Raw genomic sequence first — 24,974 nt, forward strand, 5'->3', positions numbered from 1 at the left:
CCCTCGGTTTTTTCTCCCAAAAACTGAAACCACCTGAGACTAAATACAGCACCTTCGGTCGAGAATTGCTCGCTGTGTACCTCGCCATCAAGCACTTTCGCCACTTCCTGGAGGGCCAAGACTTTCACATCATCACGGACCATAAGCCCTTGACGTTTGCCTTCCAAAGGAGCCACAGCACCTACACTGCATGCAAGATCCGCCAACTGTGTTTTATTTCCGAGTTTACAGTGGATCTCCATCATGTCCATGGCCCGGAGAATGCTGATGCTGATGCGCTTTCCCGTGTTAGTGCCATGGTGTCCGAATCACCAGCGGACATGGAGGAGCTAGCGGCTGCACAGTGCAATGATCCAGAGCTGCAACGTCTTCACTCCTCATCCACGTCCCTGTCCTTCACCGAATGTCCACTGCCGTTTTCCTCCCAGTTCATTACGTGTGAGACATCCACTGGTGTCTCGCGCCCCTAAGTACCTTTGGCTTTCCGTCGCACCATTTTTGAAAAACTGCACCGCCTGAGCCACCATGGTATTCATGCTACGCAGGAGCTGATCACATCTCGTTTCCTTTGGTCACGCATCAATGCCGACGTCCGCCACTGGGCACGAACCTGCCTTCACTGCCAGTGCATCAAAGTTCACCGGCATACCATCACGCCTGCCTCTCCTTTTCGGCCGCCTGACGCATAGTTTTCCCACGTTCACACAGACATTGTTGGACCACTCCAGTTATCACATAGGGCCTCTTCTGTGCTCACCTGCATGGACCGTTTCACCCGCTGGCCCGAGGCGTTACCCATTGCTAACACTACAGCCTCAGTCCGTGTTCGTCAGTCAGGACCTGGCCTCCTGCACCCATGTCTTCATCCGCTGTGACCATGTCCGTCCACCCCTCACGCTGGCCTACGATGGACCGTTCCACGTCCTCCACCATCCTTCGGCCAATGGCATGGTGGAATGTCTGCATCGACAACTGAAGGCTGCCCTTACCACTTATCAGCCAAGGGAATGCTGGTCCGACCACCTTCCCCTCGTCCTCTTGGGCATTCGATCGGCACTGAAGGCTGACCTCGGCTGCTCTTTTGCCGAGCTAGTCTACGGTGTTCCCCTGCATCTCCCTGGGGAATTCTTCTCTCCTTCCTCCCCTCCGTTGATCCATGACATTTCCACCTACATTCGAGACCTACGACACACATTTCACCACATTACCCCTGCAGCCCGTCACCCTCAGTCCGTATTCGTCAGTCAGGACCTGGCCTCCTGCACCCGTCTTCATCTGCTGTGACCACGTCCGTACACCCCTCCCGCCGGCCTACGATGGACCGTTCTGCGTCCTCCATCGTGCGCAGAAGACCTTTACGTTAGACGTCAACGGCCGTGAAGACGTCGTGGCTGCTGACCGCCTCAAACCAGCCTACGTTGCCACTCCTCTGCCGTCGGCCTTACACTTGCTCTCGCTTCGACTGCGCCACCATTGTGTGCAGCTTCCTCCAAGCACATCCGCTGGGCGAATCCTGTGGCTTCGATCTACGGGGGGGGGGGGGGGGGGGGGGGGGGGGGGGGGAGCCCTGTAGCGCCCCTCGCGCCGCGCTCGGCTCACAGGCCATGGCACGCGGCACTGGACAAGAAAGAAAAAGTTGGGCTTGGCCACCGCAGCGTGAGCAGTGCAAATAAACAGTTCGCACCTCAACGCTGTCGGAGCTGGTTGTTCTTCGCCTTAGCTCCGACACGTTCTATATCGGCCACGGCGGTCGAATTCCCATGTACTGTGCGATGTCAGTGGAGGGCTCCGGAATAATTTCAACCGCCTGGGGATCTTTAACGTGCACTGACATTCCACAGCACACGGGCACTGTTGCGTTTCACCTCCATCGAAACGTGGCCGCCACGGTCGGGTTCGAACTCGGGTACTCCGGCTCAGTAGCCGAGCACCCTAACCACTGAGCCACCGCGGCGGGTAACTTGACGACGAAGTGGTGTCACTTAGGGGGTAGGTACTGTCCAAACGACAGAAGTCCTTTCCACGGTGTGATGGACTGATCAATGTGGAGGTCTCGGTGTACCAGGAGACTCAGAAACTTAGCCTGGATTGCTTGCTTGTATAAAGGGTCCAATTGTTCTGAGGTGATCGCTTTCACTTACACTGGAGCTCAGATGCAGTAGCCGCAAAAGATGTCGAAAAAAGATGTCTTCAACAGCGAGCCAGTTGTCCAGTAGCCCTTTAAGGCATTCTTACAAACCAGGCCCATGAGCAGAACAACTACCAGGAAGCAATACATTTCTGACATGCTGACAGTGACGTAGGCTTTCAGCTGCAAAATGCGTACAACATCAGGGGCACCTGCCTTCTGGCGTACATAAGCATTCGTGTTGCTCGCAATGATTGAAATGACTCCCTCATCAAAGAAGCAGTGTGCTTCTTGAGCATCAGGTGAAGTTTTGCACTTGCGAATGGTCCACAGTGTAACGCATCAAAAGAAAACACAGATGGTAAGGTAGTATATTTGCTCCACTTGTTTTCGTTTGGCCACGTGCTCTTATGTGATGGGCTCACCATGTCTGGTACCAAGCCAGCACTGCCTGTCACTTCTTGCTCAGACAAAGAGCTATCATATTCTGATTCCAGGTTTTGCATGTAATCGGAGTCAGATCAGATGAGCCGCCACTCCCAGTCTTCTCCTTCAATTGAAGTTCCCACGTGAGATGCTATGAGTGCAAATAATGCAACTTTCCTGCCAAAACTACTGCCTGAAACAAAACAAAACAAAAAGAATGTTTGCGTAAACTAACGACAGATGGCAGCACCTCCAAGAGATCTGGTGCATTTATGAACCCTGAATCTCAAACGTAGCCGTACGCCAATGACACTGAAAGGGTTAGGGCAAATATCCAAAGCTTCACCAGACTGCTCTGCAATTTGCATGCTCGTGGTGACCACATTGTGGTGACTCCCAATGGCTGTCAATGGCCCTGCCATGCATTGCAGTGCTCCTGTTGGGCAGCCACCCCTCATGTGATCAACCAAGCACAAGCAGCCTTTCGCGCATCAGGAGAGAGGTGGGACTGGCATCGGACGATTGGGGAGAAAAGAAAGGTTGCTATGTGATGTTGGTGACACCGTACCAGCTGCGCTCCCTTTTAAAACCTTCATGCTTTTTTTGTTTGCGCTGCACTCACGACTGCAGCTTGTCCTCTGTTGCTGTCAATTCTGTACCTGCTGTTTCTCATCTGGTAAGTGGCAAGTGTGTTATGTAGTACAGCAAGCCCTGCCATTTTCCAACAGAGTGGAGATCATTCGCCGTGCTCGACGAGGTGAACAGAAATTGGATTTTCAATGCACATTAGGACTGCCTGGAACATGCTCAGTAAAAATTTGATAAACGAGCTGGCTAGCTATTAGCGAGAACGCACGAGAACGACTGAATGCTGAAAGCTCTTATATCTGCAAGCCAGTAGTACTTGCTCTCAACTATTAAAGACGTATAGACACCAAATTTCTGTTTGACTGTTTTCTCCTTTCCAATGATACTGATTAGCATACATGAAGCACCCCGTAATGTTCGCCTACAACCACTAAACAATTTATAATTTAATTTCTTCTTGACAATGTTTCGGTTTTATGAACTGAACGATGGCCGCCGTGATGAGTAGTTTTTGTTTAGGTCACATAAGGCATGAAGAAAATGACAATATGACTGCTGATATGTTGTTTGTAGTCATTCCAGCTCTTGAGGCAGACTGGCTTAAGTGTTGTAGTGAATTAAAGACTACAGTAGGGTCTTGATGGTATAATACCGGTCGATATGGTTGATAGGCATGAATGGTACAGACAACCCCCTGCCTCACTGCGTATGACGAACGGCCAGCCACGACCGCACCCTCGAGCACCCAAATACTTGCTGCCTGTACATCGCTGACACAGGGACCATTAGTCATGTGGTGTGCACCACGAGTAGTCGACGGCGGCATGCGGCCTGAACAATTGACACCGCGATCACCAATCAATGTGGTGGGCATCTCGAGCAGTGAGAAGCGGCGCGTGACCAGCATGGCACCGACGTCGCGAATCGGCAGTGCCGTGCAGCTGTAAGTAAACTCCGTCAGCTGAAAACTGACCTGCATAAATTCTTCATGTGAATTTTGTTCATTTTGGATGATATGAATTTCGGATGGTACGAATATTTTTCATGAACCCATGAGATTCGTATGATTGAGATTATACTATGTACCAGTGATTATACAGCAGTTTTTTTTTTAAATGTGCAACGGCCCACTCCAGCTGGCGACCGCCAAATGTGTGTTCACTGCAAGAAATGCAGCTAAAATATATGCTGCAGAGTGGACATGTCTCCAACAACAAAAAGAAAAGCATATCTCCAGTCATGGTATCATGGCCACCACATGGTGTGCACATAAGGAAAGTGCTTCCTTCTCCAGTTCTGTCACTTATTTCAGCTATGGCATAGAAGGCCCTTCTGGTGAACATTGATGCATGGAGCCCAGTTTGTACAACAGGGATGTAGAAAGTTTTAAACTGAGAGACATTTGAAAAGAACAGCTAAAATAATAAAAAGAAGGCTGTGGATGTTGGGGCAGGTCAGTAAGGGTGCAAAAAAATATGTAAAGGAACTCTTTCGCTACCGTGCCATAGGCGACCAGGCACATATGACCGACCTTTTGAAAAAGCCGCCAAAAATTCATTTTGTGCTTGCGGATATGCTGTGCCACCTAGGTTGTTTCTATGGAGCCAAGTTCATAATTGCATTCTGAACGTAAAAGCGCAAAAACACAAGGACACAGACTAAGGCAGACAACACGAGCGCTTACTTCCAACTGATTTTATTTCATGCAAGAAGCGAAATTTATACTCTTGATAAGTGTCTGCACATGCTTACAGGGCAATTACCACAGAGTTATGACTGATGCCAGTTATCATGTAACACATATGAAAGATGTCAGATATGCCATCTTTTTTTGTGACAGCAGAATTGATGGAGCACTTATGCAATCATCCCCAGCTCGCGCTATCTCCAAAGCTTCAACAATTTCTCGGGCAATTTGGCATTTGTGCACATAAAGGACTTTGCACTTGTGAAAGAGAGGACGACAACCCTCTTTACTTTTTCTTTTGCACTTTAAACAATGAATGCTCATGTGCCCCCCTTTTTTGTTGTTCACAACGTAGTCATGCTCGCTCAACCGCTCGTTCAGGCATCGTCCCGTTTGGCCTATATAGTATTTTCCACATGATAAGGGCACTTTATAAACAACACCTTCTTTGCATCTCACAAACGGCTTTTGATGCCTGATTATGCAACCAGTTTTTCTTTGGTTTCCTGAAGTACTTTGCTTACATAATGACATCAGCTTATTTGGGGCAGAGAACACCACATCAACGTTTACCCTGTTACCAATTTTTTTGAGATTGTGTGAAATCTTATGTTTATAAGGAAGGACTGCAAATTTCTTATTGGCTTTTGTCTCTTCCGGCTCGTCCTGGCACTTAACTCCCCATTTTTTCTTTTTGACAAGTCCTTCCGCCACAGAAACCAGCAGGTGTAACGGATAACCCACATCTTGCAATTTGTTGGACTGCAGGAGAAGGCTTTCTTCGATTGCATGTTCACAAGACTTCTTTATACAGTTAAGAAACCCTAAACGAGCTATGTTTCTTTTTATAATCTTTGAGTGCGTGGAACTGAAGGGTAAGGGCATTTTTCCATCCTTTTCTACCGCCTCATTGAGGGTGATTGCAGTGGTGTCTAACACACCACTGCAATCACCCTCAATGAGGCTGTAGAAAAGGTTTTAGATCATTTCAAGTGTAGCCTATCTCCTCTTGTAGTCACGCATGAAATGCCAGAGAACAGTAGCATACGCTTTCTCGATATCAGGTTAACTTTTCTAGAAGACCACACTTGCTGGATTTATCATCCCAGGGATGGAAAAATGACCTTACCCTTCAGTTCCGCGCACTCAAAGATTATAAAAAGAAACATAGCTCGTTTAGGGTTTCTTAACTGTATAAAGAAGTCTTGTGAACATGCAATCGAAGAAAGCCTTCTCCTGCAGTCCAACAAATTGCAAGATGTGGGTTATCCGTTACACCTGCTGGTTTCTGTGGCGGAAGGACTTGTCAAAAAGAAAAAATGGGGAGTTAAGTGCCAGGATGAGCCGGAAGAGACAAAAGCCAATAAGAAATTTGCAGTCCTTCCGTATAAACATAAGATTTCACACAATCTCAAAAAAATTGGTAACAGGGTAAACGTTGATGTGGTGTTCTCTGCCCCAAATAAGCTGATGTCATTATGTAAGCAAAGTACTTCAGGAAACCAAAGAAAAACTGGTTGCATAATCAGGCATCAAAAGCCGTTTGTGAGATGCAAAGAAGGTGTTGTTTATAAAGTGCCCTTATCATGTGGAAAATACTATATAGGCCAAACGGGACGATGCCTGAACGAGCGGTTGAGCGAGCATGACTACGTTGTGAACAACAAAAAAGGGGGGCACATGAGCATTCATTGTTTAAAGTGCAAAAGAAAAAGTAAAGAGGGTTGTCGTCCTCTCTTTCACAAGTGCAAAGTCCTTTATGTGCACAAATGCCAAATTGCCCGAGAAATTGTTGAAGCTTTGGAGATAGCGCGAGCTGGGGATGATTGCATAAGTGCTCCATCAATTCTGCTGTCACAAAAAGAGATGGCATATCTGACATCTTTCATATGTGTTACATGATAACTGGCATCAGTCATAACTCTGTGGTAATTGCCCTGTAAGCATGTGCAGACGCTTATCAAGAGTATAAATTTCGCTTCTTGCATGAAATAAAATCAGTTGGAAGTAAGCGCTCGTGTTGTCTGCCTTAGTCTGTGTCCTTGTGTTTTTGCGCTTTTACGTTCAGAATGGAAAACCAACTCGCCCAAATGCAGCCATTATTCATAATTGCAGCTTTTGTTTTCAGTTTAGAGCATGAGGGGGCACCGTGAAAAATAAAACTTCAAACGGCCGCAGCAGCGTCAGCTGGTGAACATGTCGTCCGCATCGCCGCGCGCCCCTCGAAATTGAGATCTTACACTGAGCGCTTCGGCCAGTTTCTGTTCCGGTTTTTGCGATGAAAGTCACGGTGATCAGTCAGACAACAATGCACAAATGTCGGATTTCAGTTCCGGTAGAGACACTTCGTCTCACGGTCCTGGAACGTAAGCGTGTATTCGCTTGTGAGTTTTGGTTTTGTTCGCTCTGTGTTTTCTGCGGTGCGTGCGGTTTGTAATTGATGAGAGTGGTTTATTTTTGTTCTTCAGGGCCTTCACAACATATGGCCAAGAGAGTTTTCCAAATGCTCAAGGTCGCATCGCGTTTTTCGACCGAGACAACAGCCAGGCGCGCATGTCAGCGCATCGCTGCGGAGCGGCGCTCGGAGATTTGCTCGACCTTTTGACTTCTTGATGTTCTTCATGGTGGAGGTGATGAAGACTCTGTACAAAAACACTAATAAGTGTGCCTGGATGAAGATTTTCGACAGGCAAACATACGCTCGGCGTGACGGCTCATGGGAAAAGGTGAATCCGTTGGAGATGCTGAAGTTCATTGAATCATCATGCACACAGGAACTGTTGACCTGCCATGACTATATCTCTATTGGAATACAGGAATCATCTATTCTAGCCTTCAGCCATCAAATAAAATTTTCCGAAATCAGTTTTTCGCTTTGCTTGTTTTTCTGCACGCAGTGGGCCCGGAGGATTCGTGGCGGCTGAATCCATTGGCAAGACTTGGAAAGTGTCCTGGCTTTTGAACAACATCAATGAATGTTCATCGATCCTGATGTTCCAAAGTTTTTCCAAAATGCCAAATTTGATCAGCGGGCTTTCAGGAAGCAGCTCATCCAACAAATCTTAGAGTATGATGAGGTAAAAGAAGTCCACGTCCCCAATCCTCCCATAAAATCCATTCGTCACTAACCAAAAAAAAATGGAAAAAAGAAGGAACTGCAAGCCCTGCTATTAGAGAACAAAACATGAACAAAGATCAAACGTTATGTGCAGCACCTGTCAAGTCTTCTTCTGATTCACATGTTCATGTGATTGGTTTTCACAGTGGCACCACAGTCATGACCGCTGGCTTGACTGGCCATGGAAAGTGCAATAATTTTTCCTCAGAGCTAAAACTTGAAGGAATGACAGCATGTGAAACAGTTTGTATATTCCAGTTTTTCTCTAAACAAGTTCTCACTTAGTGTAGCCAGTAATTTGTTTTTTTCTGTATACTTTTTCAGTGTTTTTGCCACATTTGACTAATAAATGTTCAAGTACTTTTGCACACAGGACTCTGCTGTTTGTTTCATTCGGAAGTGTAACTAATAAGCTACAATTTCATATGCGCTGGGTTTGTTACTTCTTGTAAAAAAAATTTTTTTTTTTTTTCAGTACACTCCAAGTCGTCCATATTTCCACAGAAGCAGAAGAGTTAATGTGAAGGAAAAAATAAAAAAGGAGACACTACTTTTCCGTGTACACTACACTGTGAGACGTGCAGCATTAAAGAGCCTTGGCATCAAGTACTGGCCTTTATTGTAATGGACAACATCGATGCATTATGATGATGACAATTGAGTTTTTATGGCACAAGGGCATCTTTGGAAAGGGAGAGTGCTAACACAAGGTGACTGGTCACCTTGGGCCAGTGATATAAAAAATGGTTGAAAAAGTGTTAAAAAACCAATGCAAGCCTGGATGTTATGAGTATATATGCATGATTCATGGTGTGGCAACTACACTGCTGCAGCCAGCTTGCCTGATGCCTCTGCAGACAGAGGAAATAACACTTCAGAACGCGAGTGCATCCATACTCTGCATGGGAACAGACGTGGGCTAGCTGGCAACCCATCATTTGAAGACAATCACCCGAGCACTGGCCAACACACCACTACAGTAGGACTAAGGAAGGAAGCCTACCTTTCCACCTCACGTGCCGTGAGGCCGTACGCCACGTAGGAGGTGCCTGCACAGCCATAGCCCTGCAGCGTGCTCCCAAGAACACCCAGCTGGCCCAGCTCGCGGATGATGTCACGATCAAAGGTCTCATGCCGGTTGGCCAGCAGGACGCGGGGCTGCAACCGGGCCTGGCAGTAGTCGCGCACTGTGTCCCGCACCAGCCGCTCTTCCTCCGTCAGCTGCTCGTCCAACAGGAAGGCATCACGGTGGTCAAAACCTGCGCTCCATCACACGAGCTGCTCTCAATGACGACACTACCTGACACAGGCTCATCAGCACCGGTTTCTTTGTTGCAAGACAACCACAAACTGTATTCGGAGACACAGGTAAACAGAAGTTGCTCACAAAAGCTCTCCCTCCATGATAAAAAAACAATCGGCAGTCATCTACCAGCAATAAACTTCAATCACAGGGTATATACTCTTTGAAACATATCCTACAAAGGAGGAACAGCACAGATAGCATGCCAAAGAAGTCAAAGGCTCATCAAGGGTTCCAAGAATCATTTAACAATGCCTGACCTGATGGTCTTCGAACTCATCACACTCTCATGAAACCCGTTGACAAGCTTCTCATCACAGACCACATCTGAGCATCAGAAAAATCCAAAGCAATAAGACTATTTTGTTTTCTCATACTTGCCGCTGCTGAAAATTATCTAATTTTTGCACATTCCACTACACTAAGTAAAGAGCGATTATGTACAGGTGACTGCTCAGAACACATAAGCCATGAAAAAGCTACACTGCCTGGCACTGGGGGGGTGCATTGTGCAGGTGGTGCGAGGAGGTGCAGAGCACACCGTTTGGTTTGTGGCTGCTTACTCACACTACCACAAATTGTGTTTTCTCGTGTCATCCTGGTTCCAGAAATCTTTCTAAGCACCTTGTCTAGAAATTTTTGCACTTCTGCTGCTTTCATCAGTTTCCCCTTTTTGCAGTGAGGATTCTAGCCTTTTCTCGCCTTCCAGTAAGATTTTTCTCTGCCTATTTCATTAATTGGGGAACCACTGGCCACAGGCATCCACATATGCTGCAAACAGGAGTATTTTAATGCAATAATGCTGTCATCTCACAACAATTTCCAGCTTCTCTGTCACCAAATTCCCCGAATGGTCGAGAGAGACCGCAAGACCTTGCGACGTCATCAAAACCTGCTCACCAGGCAGATGGCAGCCTGCCACCGGATTGTGAGCAAACTGCTCAATGTTGCCAAATTGCATGCAACTGCCACCTGCTCACCCTGGCACTGTGCATGAGCCTTAAGGGAGCTCGGAAAGAGCAACCCGGGTCTCACAAGCCTCACCAGTGGCCATGTTTGAAACAGCCACCTGCCAGGGCAGTGGAGCATCGCTCAACCTCTGCACCACTGCGCAGTAGTGATACAAGGACTCCCCGTGAGCTATGAATGCAATTGAGAGGGCCGCAACGTCATCAACGCCACGTGACAGCCAGTGGACCAATCATAGGGCACCGCCAAATTTGAAATCTCTGAGAACCCCCAAATTTTGGAAGTGGGCCCACCCCAGAAAATGGATTAAGTAGATAAGTAGGGATTAGTATTTATTTGTTTATTTATTATGCCTACTTTCAAGGCCCGTAGGCACTACAGAAAGGAGTGGTGAGTTCGTTACACTAGTTGAAAAAATAAGAAATACTATAAGGCACTTTCAACCACGATCTTGAAGTGAATGGCATCACAATGGCATCACAGGTGGCTTTGTGGGTAGGTTTAGTATAATCCCAGATAATTCAATCAATGGTACTTGAACATCATACAGTAAATCCTCCTTAATTCAAAGTCATTGGGACTGCAAAAAAATATTCCAGTTGACCGGGTTTTTCAATTAACCAACCACAGCAAAGGAAATGGACCCAGGCAAAAATTTCTTTGCAGGAACGTGCTACCTTTACTGGATGAACTTTGTGATTCCTATATATTGCAGCGAAAAGTCGACCGTCCAGCTCGTAGTCCTTGCTGGCCAAAAAAAAAGGCAGGCGCATACCTTCAAGCAGTCCTGTAGTTTCGGATTCTGGTGTGACACACACCTTGGAGATTATTGGAATCGGAAGTTTGCCCTTGCTCTATCCACCGCTGGTACGAGGAAGTGACTGGCAGCATGAATGAGCTGAGTAAATGGTGCACAATTAGAATTTTGGAACAGATTTGCATACAAATTAACAACTGTTCTGACTTAAGGAGCCCCATGCGTCCTGCTGGGAACGGGCACCGTCACGGAGCACGTACTACCTGGCGCTCGTCCAAAACTGCCTCGCACACCACAATTAAGCCGATCCACGTATACGTCGACCCCGAATTTTAGGATGCCGTTTTTAATTTTTTTTTAGAAATTTTGACCAAATCCTCTACAAATGGCAGGCCGGCAACTTGATGGGCACTTGTTCCGCGCACCCCGAGGCGCGCGCATCAGCCAGAGCTGGTATGCACATGCGCGCAGTGAGAGACACGAGCAGCATGAGCTCGATCTGTCCCCGCTTAAATATTTGGTGCTCACACTACATGTGCCATGGCGTGTCTAAAGTGCGGGCTGGTTTACAGCAATCGGAGGACTGCGAGGCTCTCGGTGACCCTTTTCTTCATGGCTTAAAGCTCTTTCAGGTTCCCCCAAATTTTCTTGGAATCCTTTCCGCTCCCTAACCTCTCTTGTCCACAACTTGACATTCTTTCAGTTGGCATGAGAGGTGGGGTGAGCTAACACCAAGAGTCGGGAGGATGCCTGGCGCAGTGCTGGGCTCTCCATGTGTACGCCTATGTATTCGTCGAGTTGCCACTTTTGGGTTGGGATGTGCTTCTATGCCAGCGCCTCTGCCGTGCTTTCATGATGCACTGAGAGCACATTACTTTGAAACTGCTATCTACACCTGTGTTGCAGTGAAGCATGTCTTCTCTTCTGCAGGCGTGTGTTTCGGCAGTCAGCAAGCCATACCAGATTGGTTTTTGTGCTGGTAGTACCGGCACAGGGGCGCTTCGCATATTGAGCATAAAAACTGCTAATCGACATCGCTCTGCAGCGCCACCTCGCAGCTCCGAGACGCTGTCGTTTCATCAGTTTGCGGCGAAATTGGGATCGGGCATTCTTACACAGCACATCAGATCTTTGAGTTAACCGGGCTGGTACACACCGCCAGTTCGAATTATCCGGTCAAATTTACATAAGAAATTATGGGACTGCAGGAATTCTTAGAATTATCCAGGATTTCGAATTATCCGAATTCGAATTATCGATGTTTTACTGTATCAGCTGAAGATGCATGCCCACCATATAAGGGCAATGGAACAGGTTCCAACTGGAGTTTTAGCGGGAAAATTGGAAGAACAACGTTAGCCACTCAGTGTAGACACCATTTCAGGCAACCCAAATGCCACCTCATTTTCTTCTTTAAGAATGTGGTCAAGAAGGCTCTCAAGTTTTATTTAACATGCAAATGTGACCACACTGCGAGTACCTGTAGAAAGCCACAGCCTGTGGCACTGTGCATCAATAGGCCACGTGGCAGTGCTAACATTCAAATAGGGCATGATATGTATACAACGGTTTGGGGAAAGTATTTTCAGGTAGTGTTACCCTACATTGTGGCTGCTTGCTCAGCAATGCACAGAGTTTACAGGCTTCTCTGCAGAATCTCTCAAGATGGTTTTAGCAGTTGAATGTACAATACCAAACCAAAAGGTAACAAATGATGTAAATGTTCACTATATACCAACTCAAGGAGGCCACTTGTCATATTCCACATATTTCTTCATAATGTGACTGATGGCAGTAATGTGGTGCACTGTTGAGCCCCTATCTGAAAACTAGCCAGTTGGATGATTGAAGTCTAACACTGCACTGATTTTATTAACAATTACTTTGGCAAGTGGCTGAGAGACAAACTAGCACTTAAAGAACACAGAAGACAAGAAAAAAGACAAGACAGTGCTCAGACATGTGGTGTGCTGTGCTGGTCACGTTAACTTCTAGTTGGCAGCTTAGCTTCCACTGTGCGATCTAAGTGCCATTCGAACTCTTACTCTTTCCAGTTCTCGAAGTTAGGGCGTCCGCACAATATATCGACCAAAAGGCCAGTAAATTAGCAGCACTTGTTGCTGGGCGAGTTGGTTCATGGCTTCTCATAACAAAACGTGCAAACAAAAAAAACACACAGAAGATGTTGGTGGGATGAGCACAAGCTTACAACTGATTTTATTGCCTTATAAGTAACATCTTAAACAGGCAGTGATAAAAAACACCACAAAAAGAGGAACTGCAAGCCAAGCCAAGCCAAATGCTGCAGAGATTCCCTCTCTGAATAAAATGATGTTTCACTAATGCAAGCATCACCGGTTCTCTCGATGTGGCACGCCTCCAACAGCTCATGCGCTATTATACTCCTGCTTCAGCCTTGAATCTTGATACTCTCTAGTCATTGTTTGCAAAGTTCGCATGCAATGCAGTGAGAAAGCAAGTTGGCTCCTTTTATCGATTGCGCATGCTCCCCTGCGCATTTATTAACACATTAACACAGCGGCCCGTCTGGCCTATGTAGACACGTCCACATTTCAGCAGAGTTTGGTAGATGACAGCCATGTCACATTTCACAGACATTTTGACATGTTTCGTTCCGCATCCACTGGGCCGAGCTCCTTGGCCACTGATCCTAAGGCATAGCCCGGCAAGTGTTCATGGTGCTCAAAAAACCATAGGCATGCCATGCCTGTTTGTAGTCTTCTTCACCGTGGCACGATAGAGGTAACGCGCCTAAACCTGCAGCTGTTGCTTCTCGAGCACGTTGGTTGTTACTGCCACTATTGTCATGGCTACAAAAGTGTCAGTCATTTCATTGTCATGCTGCCGTGCCCCAAAGTGACTTTTGCTGCTTTTGCATCAATACTCTCTGAAGATCTGAAGCTCAACCCTGTGCCTGATACCAAGGCACTTAGTTGTGCGACAGCCAAAAGGCAATTCAGGTTGAACTAAACGATTTAGGCAAAAGACTTCAAGAGGTTGAAAACAGCTTAAAAGCAGTTAAAGACCATGCTCGTAGAATTACACAGCTTAAAAAGGTGAAAAAGAGAGTGCATGGTCTTGATGGCCCCATCCAGAAAAAAATTGAGAAAATATTCGCTTTAGAAGATAGAACCAGACGGAATAATCTAATGGTGTTTGAAATTGAAGAAAGCGAGAAAGAAACTATGATAGTGCTTAAAACCAAAGCTATTACAGAGTTACACAGGATAAATTAGGCATCCCAGTGGAAACCACAGAAATAGTCCACAGAATCAGGTGGGAACTCGACAGGAACTCAAAGGAGCCAGTACTTCCACTGGCGACTTTTCCAAAGGAACACAGAATAAACCCAAGCATTTCTGGAACTTTGCTAAGAAAGAAAGAGATGAAGGATAAAACGAGCGAATTGAATATGATAAGTTGGTTATAAATCGTGAGGTTTCCTTCTGGAATCATTCAAGGACCACTGCATTAAAATTTGCCAGCACCAGAAATCATCCGCCTGTGCGAAATCAGGAATGAACCAAAGCAAATGTGCAACTATGCTCCAAATGCAAAGAGCCTGGGCAATAATTTAAATGCCTGTGCAAAATCAGAAGAGAGACACACACTGGACAGGCACAGGATCAATTTGTCCTGCGTGTGTCTCTCTGCAACGTCCTTTTCCCTGAAAAAATGCATTCGAATTACCAATACCATATAGTCTGTCTTTCTACTCTAATAAGCTGGTCAATAAAATTGATGATATATAATATTTATTACCTAATTATGAACCACATGTATCTATGTCAGCAAAACTTGGTTATGTCTGGAAAGATAACGAGCTGGCACCTCTGGGCTACAGGGTAGTTTGCAATGCTTGGGAAACCCAAGGCAGGGGTGTTGCAACAATCAAAAAGAAGGGATTCAGTTGAGGTAGCTGGTATTGTAGATTTAGTTCATATAGCTCTCCAGCACAGCGGCACAAGGCCAAAGAAAGACGAGAAGAAGGACGAACACAGCGCTTTCTTCTTTCGCCTTCTTTGGCCCAGTGCCGTTGTGCTGGAAAACTATAAGCTTAAAAGGATTCAGTTCTCACCCATCCAAGGTATCCCAAGTCATGAAAGTACTTGGTGCCAGATAAATTTAGGTAAAACCTGTTGTCTCCTAGGAGTGATCTATAGGCCACCAAATGCACCCATTTCGTACCTAGATACCTAGAAAATGCAAAACCGAGGAACCACAAGTTTTAAAAATTCAGGGGAGCACTTTGATGACCTAAAGCGCGGTGAGGCGAAAGCCTTTAGCGCGGTGTGGCTGCTTGTGCCACTGATGTGTAATTAAGATGTTAATTAAGTACACAATTGTTTGTGAATCTTAAATGCTGGAGACACTGGAGGGCGTTTGGCAGGCATCCGTCTGATTTGACGCCTTTCTGCAAACACTCTGCAGCGTCCTAGACAAGCAGAACTACATATGTGTTGGCAGGAAGTAGCGTATTCGTTAGCACGCTCGACTGCGGAACGGAAGGATGGTGGTTCGAATTCCATCGTACACAAAAATTTTTTTTCTTATCGAGTTGGAGCGTAACGGACGGACGGACACGAGCATGAGCCATTAAAGGCTTTTTATGGAGGCTTTAATCTGCCAGGCATTCACTGGAATACTGAAAATTAACTCGAAAGCAGTGTGAAAGCACATTGCCTCTAATAACAACTTAACACAGGTGGTGACTGAGAATACACATGCAGCTGGCACTGTCAAATCAACACTGGACTTGGTGTTTGCTTACAGGCGAATCGACAATGATGAAGTAAATGTCAAAGAGGGTGTGTCCGATCACAAACTTGTTTTTGCTCAGGTAACTGCACAGATTGGACTGGAAAGGTTAAACGAGAGCATCATTCAGGTAACGAATTTTGTAGTGATAGCTACATTACGGTAGCATTTCGAGCCTTCTGCGTGGCGGCGCCGCCACCCTGTGGTCACACTGTCAAGTGGTTGGCCACGTGGTGCGGAGCAGCTGCCGGCAGCGCGGCGTCGTTGCTGGTCATGTGATTCGTCACGTGGTTGATCACGTGACTAAGTTCCACTCGGCCAGCTGCAGCTACCGCGTCACTCCACGTTTAACCAGAGTTAAACCACCGCCAAATTTTTAGGTAAAGTGGATCATACAAGTATTTTAGACTACTTAACTTTTTCCTTAGACTGTTTCAAAGGAGAGGATGGCTTCAATATCATGTGGTTAAAAACAGAAAAGAATCTCCAAAGCCGTTTATATCTGCAGATATATCATGCAGACAACCGAACACACTCTTCATCACACTGGCGGGGCACTTCCTAGTGCATATGCCCACTGCCTAGGGCACATTTTCAAGCTTAAATAGCCACCCTTTCATGTCTGTACCTGTTTGTGAACAAGGCTCCTGTGTGGGAGCCGAAACGTCATTGAAATGTTCATTTTTATCTTGGTCGGTGTTCTATCTTCTTCATCATGTGGTTAAGGTTCAAGAACATCGTCTTCCACTATGTTAGCTTATGAATTCTAACGAAGTTACGTGCTTGATTCTACCGCACTTATTAGAGTGGACACGCCGACCGAGTTGTCATATTTCAAGATTTAAGCTGGAAAAATCATGTACTGAAAATTTGTTCAGATGCTGAAAAGAAACTCTGTTCAGTGTCAAAGATTAAAACTGGCCACACAATCATCCAAATTAACTGCCTATTTAACACATGTGCAACCAACATTAGAATATGCCAGCATTATATGGGATCCCGTAGACAGTCTATTAATAAAAGCAACTTGAAAGCGTGCAAGGAGCAGCAGCTCGATTTATAATGTTCAGATATACGTGTACTGACTCTGTCATAGAGATGCTCCGTTGATTAATGTGCCACCCCTAGCTGAATGTCGGTGCTTGACTAGAATGAAGTTTTTGTTTCAGGCTTCAAGAAATTCCCTCAAATAAATAGTTGCCATTACTTAGTCCACACACGTGTCCACAAACATCACAGCAGCAACTTTAAACTCAGTAGTGCCTTTGAGCTGGACATTGTTAATGGGCAGTGCTTGATAAAATAATACCAATAAGATGTTTGCTAAGAACTTGTTCTGGCCTCTCGCTTCCAAATTGTAGTTTTCAAACTTATCTTCAGATTAAGCTGTGCCACAGATAACAAGCGCTCAAAAAGGCTTGAGGTCACCTCTTGAATGAAAACACCTACCCAAAATATAACCACATGGTATTGGCTAACTTTCATACAGCTTGGTGTAGGAACAGCGCTAAGAACAGGACAGAAGTCAGACATGGAAGCACAGGGACGGGCGCTGACTATCAACTGAATCTTTATTTCGGAGCACAAACATATATAAGGTGGCAGCAAGGGGGTACAATCAGGTATGCGCGGTCACATGGAAACAGTGAATAGTCACGTCAAATAATGAATTTAGACATCTGACGCTGAGAAGGACGGAAGGGAAAAGGCGATATAACAGACTAAAACCGATAAAAAACTGCACAGTGTAGAGGGCCGTCACGTGAACTAAGAAAAAATAGATGAAGGATTAAACAGGATGCGAAAGTATGGCGAAAAAAGATGGGTTTATAAAAGTTAAAACTCGTGGAAACGATAGTGAAAGAATAAAAACATTAAAAACAATAAAAATTGCTGTGTGCGGCTAAAAACATGTAAAGAGGGCGTTCAACATTTCTCAAGTTTAACAGGGGCCAAAGGTTAAAAAGACAAAAAAGTTTTTTGAAGGCAGTCAACGGAAGAACGCCAAAAACCAAAGCACCATCAACCCCAAGGAACAAGAGAGAGGGGAAAAAATGTCTGCTAGAACACAAATACCCCGAGTTAAGTCACCTCTCAAAAGGTATGCCCAGCTGCCTTTAAGAACATCAATTCTTTCTCAGAAAGGCAGATGGACGGAGTGCTCACACAGCAGTCCTTGGCACGCTGGATTTCGATGGCTTCGATTATTTCTCTAGATAAGCGATCCCGTCCTTTGCCAATGATCGCGCACCCGTCGTATACAGGGGTGCAGGTGTCGTTATTACACTTTTTGCAATGTTTTGCAAGGTTCCCGGTGATAGCTACCCTGCTCATATTATTGTGGTGTTCTTGTAGCCTGGTGTTTATACATCTCCCCGTTTGGCCTATGTATTTCTTTCCGCAGGACAGGGGAACTGAATATACAACACCTGTGGCGCATGAAACGTGGCGATTGCCATGCGTCTGCCCACAGCCACGAGGAACTCTACTACTGTTAACTCTCTTGCAGAGTGAGGAGAGCTTATGGGGTGCCGAAAACACCACGTCCGCGCCTGCACGTTTGCCAACTTTTTTCAGGCTATGGCTGACGTTGTGCAGGTAGGGTATAACGACAACTTTTTTGCGGTCGTTTCCATTGGGTGCTGGTGGACGTTGTTCCCGTCGTTTCTTATTGAGGCATTCTGCTACTGCTATAATGAGCTGCAAGGGGTAGCACGCAGCATGGAGGCGCCCTATCTGTTTATGAAGACTTTCTTGAAGCAAATGGTCACAGGATTTCTGAAGGGCGTTACTGAGGCACAGGCTGATGATGCCTCGCTTTACTAACTTGGTATGGGCAGACGCAAATGGAAGAAGTGGCTTTTTACCTCGCGGCTCGTAGGCCCAGCAGGTATGTGTGGCGGCAAAATGTAGCCGTAGGTCAAGAAATCTCATTTAGTTACTTTCCGGAAGTTCGGATGTCAGTGAAAGGGGGTGCAAACACTGGTCAAACAGAGATAGCACATCGGGAACCGCAGTTTCGAAAGCTTCCATTTGCGCCTGCCCATACAAAGCCTCCATCGCAATTCGACCGCCGCAGCCGGGATCGAACCCGCTACTCTCAGGTCAGCAGCCGAGCGCCATAACCACTGAGCCACCGCGGCGGCTGTGGAGATCAAAAGTTAGAGCCTTGAAAGAGTGAGTAACGATTATATCATTCAGATATCGAAATGACCTCGGACTAGAGACACGGCTGCGACCCCGACGCCTAATTGAGTGACGAGGAGGAAAATGAGACCGGAGGATGACATATCACCCAGGTGCGCACCCCATAATGGTAGCTATGCATATTATAATCCAAAATTTGATATGACCCGGACAAGTTTTCCAGCATTAGGTATTGAAAGATTTCCTTTGCCAAAGGCAGCCTCAGCGCTGAGATGGGGCGGGGAGGGGGGGAGAATATTTTAAATAGGACTTACACATCACGTAAGCAGCGCAAACAGCGGAGTGAGTGCTCAACATAAAAAGGCAGCCAACTTAATTGCATCAGCATAGAGAAAAAGTATGCAGCACATCGTTTTTTGTGACTGGAGCATTGTTACTACGCTATTAGATTTGAGTGCATATTTCCCAAGAAAAGGCGCACGATTCTCAAGGAATTGGCCTGTTAGTAGATTGCCAACGCAGTTACTTTGTGATGGTCTTGGGCATGAGTGAAGAACCTCTCCGCTCAATTTTTCTTCGTTGGCACATGCTCGCATTAAAACACTATTACATGATATATTTATTTTTCTGCCTGCTCAAGCATGCATATATATTGCCTGTTGGCGGTTTGTTGGGTGAATGTACTGCAAATTCGGAATAAGGGAGGCGAGGGCGTTTATGATGTGCATTTCTGTTCTGCCTCGCATCCGAGATGATTTTCCGCTGAGGGTTGAATCAGCGAAGAAACAGGAACCAGTGAAAATATTACCGAACTGTCTCTTGACAAAGAAGATACACCTGTAACAAATGCTGCCACGCTTTTAGCCTTCATATTCTCGCTAATTATGTGCACTAACATGCGCTACAGAGTGCACACTTTTTAGCAGTAAACTGCATTCTTTATAATTTATAATATAATTTTCATTAAGTTTAGGTCCCCTTTTCGCTTAAGGGTGGCTGTCACGCTTTCGGTTTCGTGCTTCCTAGGGAATATTGCCACCTAGTATTGCAAGGTTGCACACAGCTGATCTGGAAGACAACGATGTAGCGCTTGCGCTATCGCTAATCGACCCCCATTACCGTGATATTGAGGACAACAACAACAAACGCTTCCTCTTACACATGTATACATGACATTATGTACTGCAAAGCGTCAGGTTTTGAGGCACTGTCGTTTCAGTGGCATGACGGCGATTCGCAATAGAGAAAGATTTATGTCGCAGACGATTAAATTTCCACGATAAAAATTCGAACCTAGAAAGTTTTCCGCGAAGGCTAGCTGCGCACACAGATCCATTCTTCAGAGCGTAGCATCTTTTGCGAAGGTATGACATGGCATGTCCCTTCCCTTGACACGCTACTGTTACAACCTTTAGCTGAATAATACTTTAGCACCCCCACCCTTCGCTGGTCTGGCAGCCGCGTGGATCAAATTCGAGCTCAAGGGACTCCGGACAAAAGTGGCGGCACTCGCAGTGCATCCCCTACGTCGCACCTAGCATCCACGCCGCTGCAGCAGGTGCACCCCGTGACACTGAAGCGGCCAGACCTGCCGTGCACAGAGGCAGAGAGACGCGTGACGTCACAGCTTCCAAGGAGCAGTAGTTCGGGGCGCCACCACCAAGTGCACCAGTTCAAGGAAAAAATGAGGGGAAAAAGTGCTTTCCGCTGGCTTCGTGCAAACAATGATGCGGTTTCAGTGGTCTTAGGAATGCCAGCTTTCATTCCAGTGCAAAATTAGACCATGCGCAGAGGCATGACTTGCAATCCCTCTTTTTGTGGTGTTTTTTTATCGCTGCAAGGCAATAAAATCAGTTCAAAGTTTGGGCTCGTCCCATCAACCTCGTCTCCTATGTGTGTGTTTTTTGTTTGCACATTCTGCTATTAGAACCCATGAACCAACTCGGCCAACAACAGGCGCGGCTAATTTGCAACATGGGGGCAGGCATGCAAATGGTAAAGGCTTTTTTACTCACACACCCTCACATAGCTAGCTTGACAGCGAGTCCTCTTACAATGGCAGAGGAAACAAAAGAGCAGTTGACTTGCACTCAAGTGGAGGAGGAGGATGCATGGGCCTAGACATGCATTCCGCCCAGGATTGGTCAGCTGCACACCATGCTTACTGATGTACTGATGCATACTGGACAATGATGCACTTATAGGCAACTGTTCCGATTCCACGCAGGCACTCAACTGCAATCACAGGTCACCCAGGCAAACTGCACAGAGGCTCTGGTTTCACGTGCAATGCAAGAGTGCACAGCTGCAGCAAATGGCTGCTGTTGTCCCCAGATGTGTCCTAGACATGTCCTTATGGCAATTTCCAGGAGCAGAGAGCAAAACACAACAAATGCTATTCATCTACTTGCGTACTGTTGAGGCTGTGAACTGTTTCTCGCATGCATAAGTAGACACTGCACGCAGCTACACCAACTCCTTACCACACCTTACCCTCCAGTGAGGGTAAGGGAACTAAGGGAACTAAGAGAAACGCTAATGCTCGACACATAACTGCCAACCTTCTTCTGTGAGAGTGTGGCAGCAATGAGGATGCTAAAACTGCAAAACCTTGCTTTACGACAGTTCCTGGTTTTAAGCGAGCAGCCGAGAAGCTGTGGAGAGAATTTCTGGGACCTGATTTGGGAAGGAATGCAAGACCGTCACGAGTTCAGTGCACATGCCTGGGTCAAGCAACCCAATTTTGGTACCTCAACAAAAAAAAGATACTTTCAGCTTTAAACAATCAAGCAAGACATAATGCTGATTGCAACTTCCTTGCTGCCACACCTTTTCTGCAGTGTTTCTCAGTTGAACGCAGTGTTTTACTTTAGGCTAAAATTGTACTAAAGCACTTGCTTTAGAAATGGACAACAAATCCTATTCATTCACTCTGCAGTGCTCTCATTTGAATTTTACTCATAACGATGCAGGCACATCCTGGCCAGGCAGTGCAACGTTAAAGGCGCTCTGAAACACATTCCGAGGAGAGAACGTCAACCAGCTCAATCACTGCATTGGGTCGTCACGAGCACCTGTGCCAAATAATACATTTCTACACGCAGCAGAGAACGCACAAACACGCGTGAAAGTTGGCAAGCCCTTCCAGGTGACTTTTTCATGCTCGCACCTGCGCATACAAGTTGAGGAATGACTATTGATTAGATTCTTTCAGACATCAGGCAGCTACCATGGCCACGGCCAATAAGACGCGTAGCTCCAGCGGGTGAGAAAGCCCTGCCCCCGGAGGTGGGTCCGGCAGAGAAGTGGCGACCTTCCAGCGTGCAAAAAGTAACGAGGAAAGGGAAGGCACGAAGATGCTAAAATTCAAATGCTGACTACAGATAACCTCTGCTTCTACGAAGTGCATAAAAAAAAATTTTTCCTGGACAATATTTGCAAAGCAGCGTGCTTTAACATCCCAGGCACAGCGCAACTTTATTAGAGCCCCTTTCAGAGCCCTTTTAACAAGACGAAGTCTACTTATGATGTTGCTTACGCACATAAATGAATTGGCTACGGAACACATATGTTACACCAAACTCCCTTCGTTAGAAGAAATAGGGGCATTCAGAAAACACATGAAAAACGAATGCAGTGAAAATTTATCACTCCAGAGGCCACTCACGTTTTGCTGAGGTTGCAGCTCGAGCTGAGCAGGGAAGAAGTCAAGGAAAGAAGGCATCAGAACAGTGCAGTGTGCCAGCCTCACAACAGCAGCGGCAGTCTTGTGAAAAAAACATATATATATATGCCCTATTTCACAAAACCTTCTTTCTTAGGAACAGGCAGGGTGAGCTCTCCGGGCACAGACTTGAGCTGAAAAGCCGCGGCTGCTAAGAGTCACTGGCAAGCAGTCAGGCCCACAGTGACAATGCCCTGCTAAGAACAGCCTTGTCGCATACTGCAGCAATTTCTCTCAACTCGGGCAGATAATGAGCTCCCTGCACAGCAAGGAGCTCAAGGGCCTTTCAGAGACCTGAGTTCTCCATTGCTTTCACTGTTACCAGTGGCCACTGTAACAGCCCCTATTAAAGGCAAGTAACAATACAACAACACACTGAGTGGCATTGTAATGTATCAAGTGCTTCCTAGCTGAAACATTTTCAAGTAATACTTGCAGGCACCCTTGGTGTTTATCATGCACTTAGAGATGTGCTCACACATTCAGTCCTTTCCAGATCACCACAAGCGCATGCATCATTCACCATTCCCATGATTAGAATTTGAAAAGCGCCAGGTAGCAGGTGGACCACCATTTCAACAAGCGCGGTGTATGTTATCTGCAGGCCAGTCTTGTACACATTACACGAAGTAAGAAACTGATTACAATTACAGAACTTGAAATGTAATTGGGCAATTACAGCCCCCAAATTACAAAAGAGCAATCGATTACTATTGTTATTTTCCTTCCACTTTTGTTAGCATAAGACAAACATACACTGACTGCAATAAGCTAGTGTGGCACCCTTGATCTGTTGTCTGCTGCAGTTTATACACTTAATTTTTACCAGCCATGGTTTTCCAAGTTTTCCTCAATATTCTTCCCAGGTTTTCTTGTGAAAACACCAGGTATTTCGCACGTTTTCTAGTAAAAGCATTAAGAGCAACACTGCAGACTCTCTTGGTGTACACACTGGAAGGAAAGGCAGAATTGTAATGTATGAAGCACTTATGCACAAGGTTGTAGTTTAACAAAGCTCCGGGCTTCATTCTCGTTTCCACTTTGAGGGGACAAAGCTCTTGTCACGAAACATAAAATTCTGCTGCGCCATCACGAAGAAATGTGAACAGTGTGACAGAGCACTAGTCAAATGCTTGCATTTCCGAATATGCAGCTTTTCCACAGCCCGAACATTATCCCTCTGTCACAAAGGAATTTTCTGCACAAGCGCTAGTACTTTTTGCCACACAGTTCAGGTTCCCTAAGTACTGGTGCTAACCACTTGTTTTTTGCACAAAAAGCAACTGGTTACTAGTAATTCATTATTGAAAAAGATATTTGTAAACTTAAGAATATTACCTCTTACAAAAAGTAATCAATGCATTACAAAATTCAAAGAAAATGCAAATTTATTACAAGTAATCAATTACTTGTGAGAAGTCGCATACAGCTCTGCTGCAGGCCTTGCCCTGCAAGGCCAGCAGGTGCAACTGTTATAGAATGCTGTTCGGCATACTTGGTAATGTAATGCCTCAATTCTGCGTCTCCATCCACAGCTCCGTTGGCATACCCCTGTAGAAAACAGATATGTCTAATAATCTGCAGTTAAACAACCCGCATTACTGCTGAATTTTAAACAAAACATAATTTTGAAATCGTTTTTATTTCCCCAAAACACGAAGGGCACACTTATAGCCCATTGCTAAGGGTGTAAACTTGAGTTTGAGGCATTTTTTGAATTTCCATGAATTTAGTTGGTCGCTTGATTAGACTTTGTTGGCCTGCTACGCGCAATTCAGATTTTTGCTTTGTGGCTATAGTGATGAAAGAATTTGCAATTATTGAGGAAAGACACCACTGTCAGTATTGCAGGACTCAGTCACGCTGAGAAAATGTTCCATGGTGATCACACCTGGCGACAACAAAGTCAGGTCACACCACCAGCAGCAACTCGGTGTGGTTTGTCCCGCATGTGCACGCTCTCACCAATAGCTGCGCTGCGACATGCGCAGGTGCAACCCTCCGGAAGGCAGCGCGAGTTGACTGTCACCGGCAGCGAGCAAGGATACAGGGTGGGCTCTGCCTGGTCACCGCGCATCGCAGCAGCGTCCGCGCCGTCACAGAGCGAAGCAGCATGGTCATCGCCCTTGGCTGTCCTTCGTCCTGCCGCAACAGGCGGGCGACGCAAAGGGCCCACCTACGATGAAGCTGCCCGAAGTAAGTGCACGGGACGATCCCGCGGTCCGGCGATAACGGAACCACGCTCAGCCAGATTACTTATCTAGGTGGTATTGGCTCAGCCAGTTCCTCCTCTAGAAAGATGCCTGCAGCGTCGCTAGCTCACCCATTAAAGCCGCCGTGCCAGCCGT

At 46.1% G+C, this 24,974-nt stretch overlaps 1 protein-coding gene across 2 annotated transcripts in view; it reads right to left on the minus strand.

Moving 5' to 3' along the window:
* Positions 1-24,974, minus strand: part of LOC144122139 (glutaryl-CoA dehydrogenase, mitochondrial) — a 75,295-nt gene extending 50,321 nt beyond the window's left edge. For both annotated transcript variants that reach the window (XM_077655699.1, XM_077655700.1), the window contains exons 1-3: positions 24,675-24,974; positions 22,570-22,593; positions 8,951-9,206 (exon numbers count right to left, since the gene is read on the minus strand). In XM_077655699.1, coding sequence (XP_077511825.1) covers positions 8,951-9,206; positions 22,570-22,593; positions 24,675-24,747 — 353 coding nt within the window. In that variant the 5' untranslated portion in view covers positions 24,748-24,974. The remainder of the gene's footprint in view (positions 1-8,950; positions 9,207-22,569; positions 22,594-24,674) is intronic.

The sequence above is a fragment of the Amblyomma americanum genome, chromosome 2 (genome assembly GCF_052857255.1).
Source record: "Amblyomma americanum isolate KBUSLIRL-KWMA chromosome 2, ASM5285725v1, whole genome shotgun sequence".
Taxonomy (NCBI): Eukaryota; Metazoa; Arthropoda; class Arachnida; order Ixodida; family Ixodidae; genus Amblyomma; species Amblyomma americanum.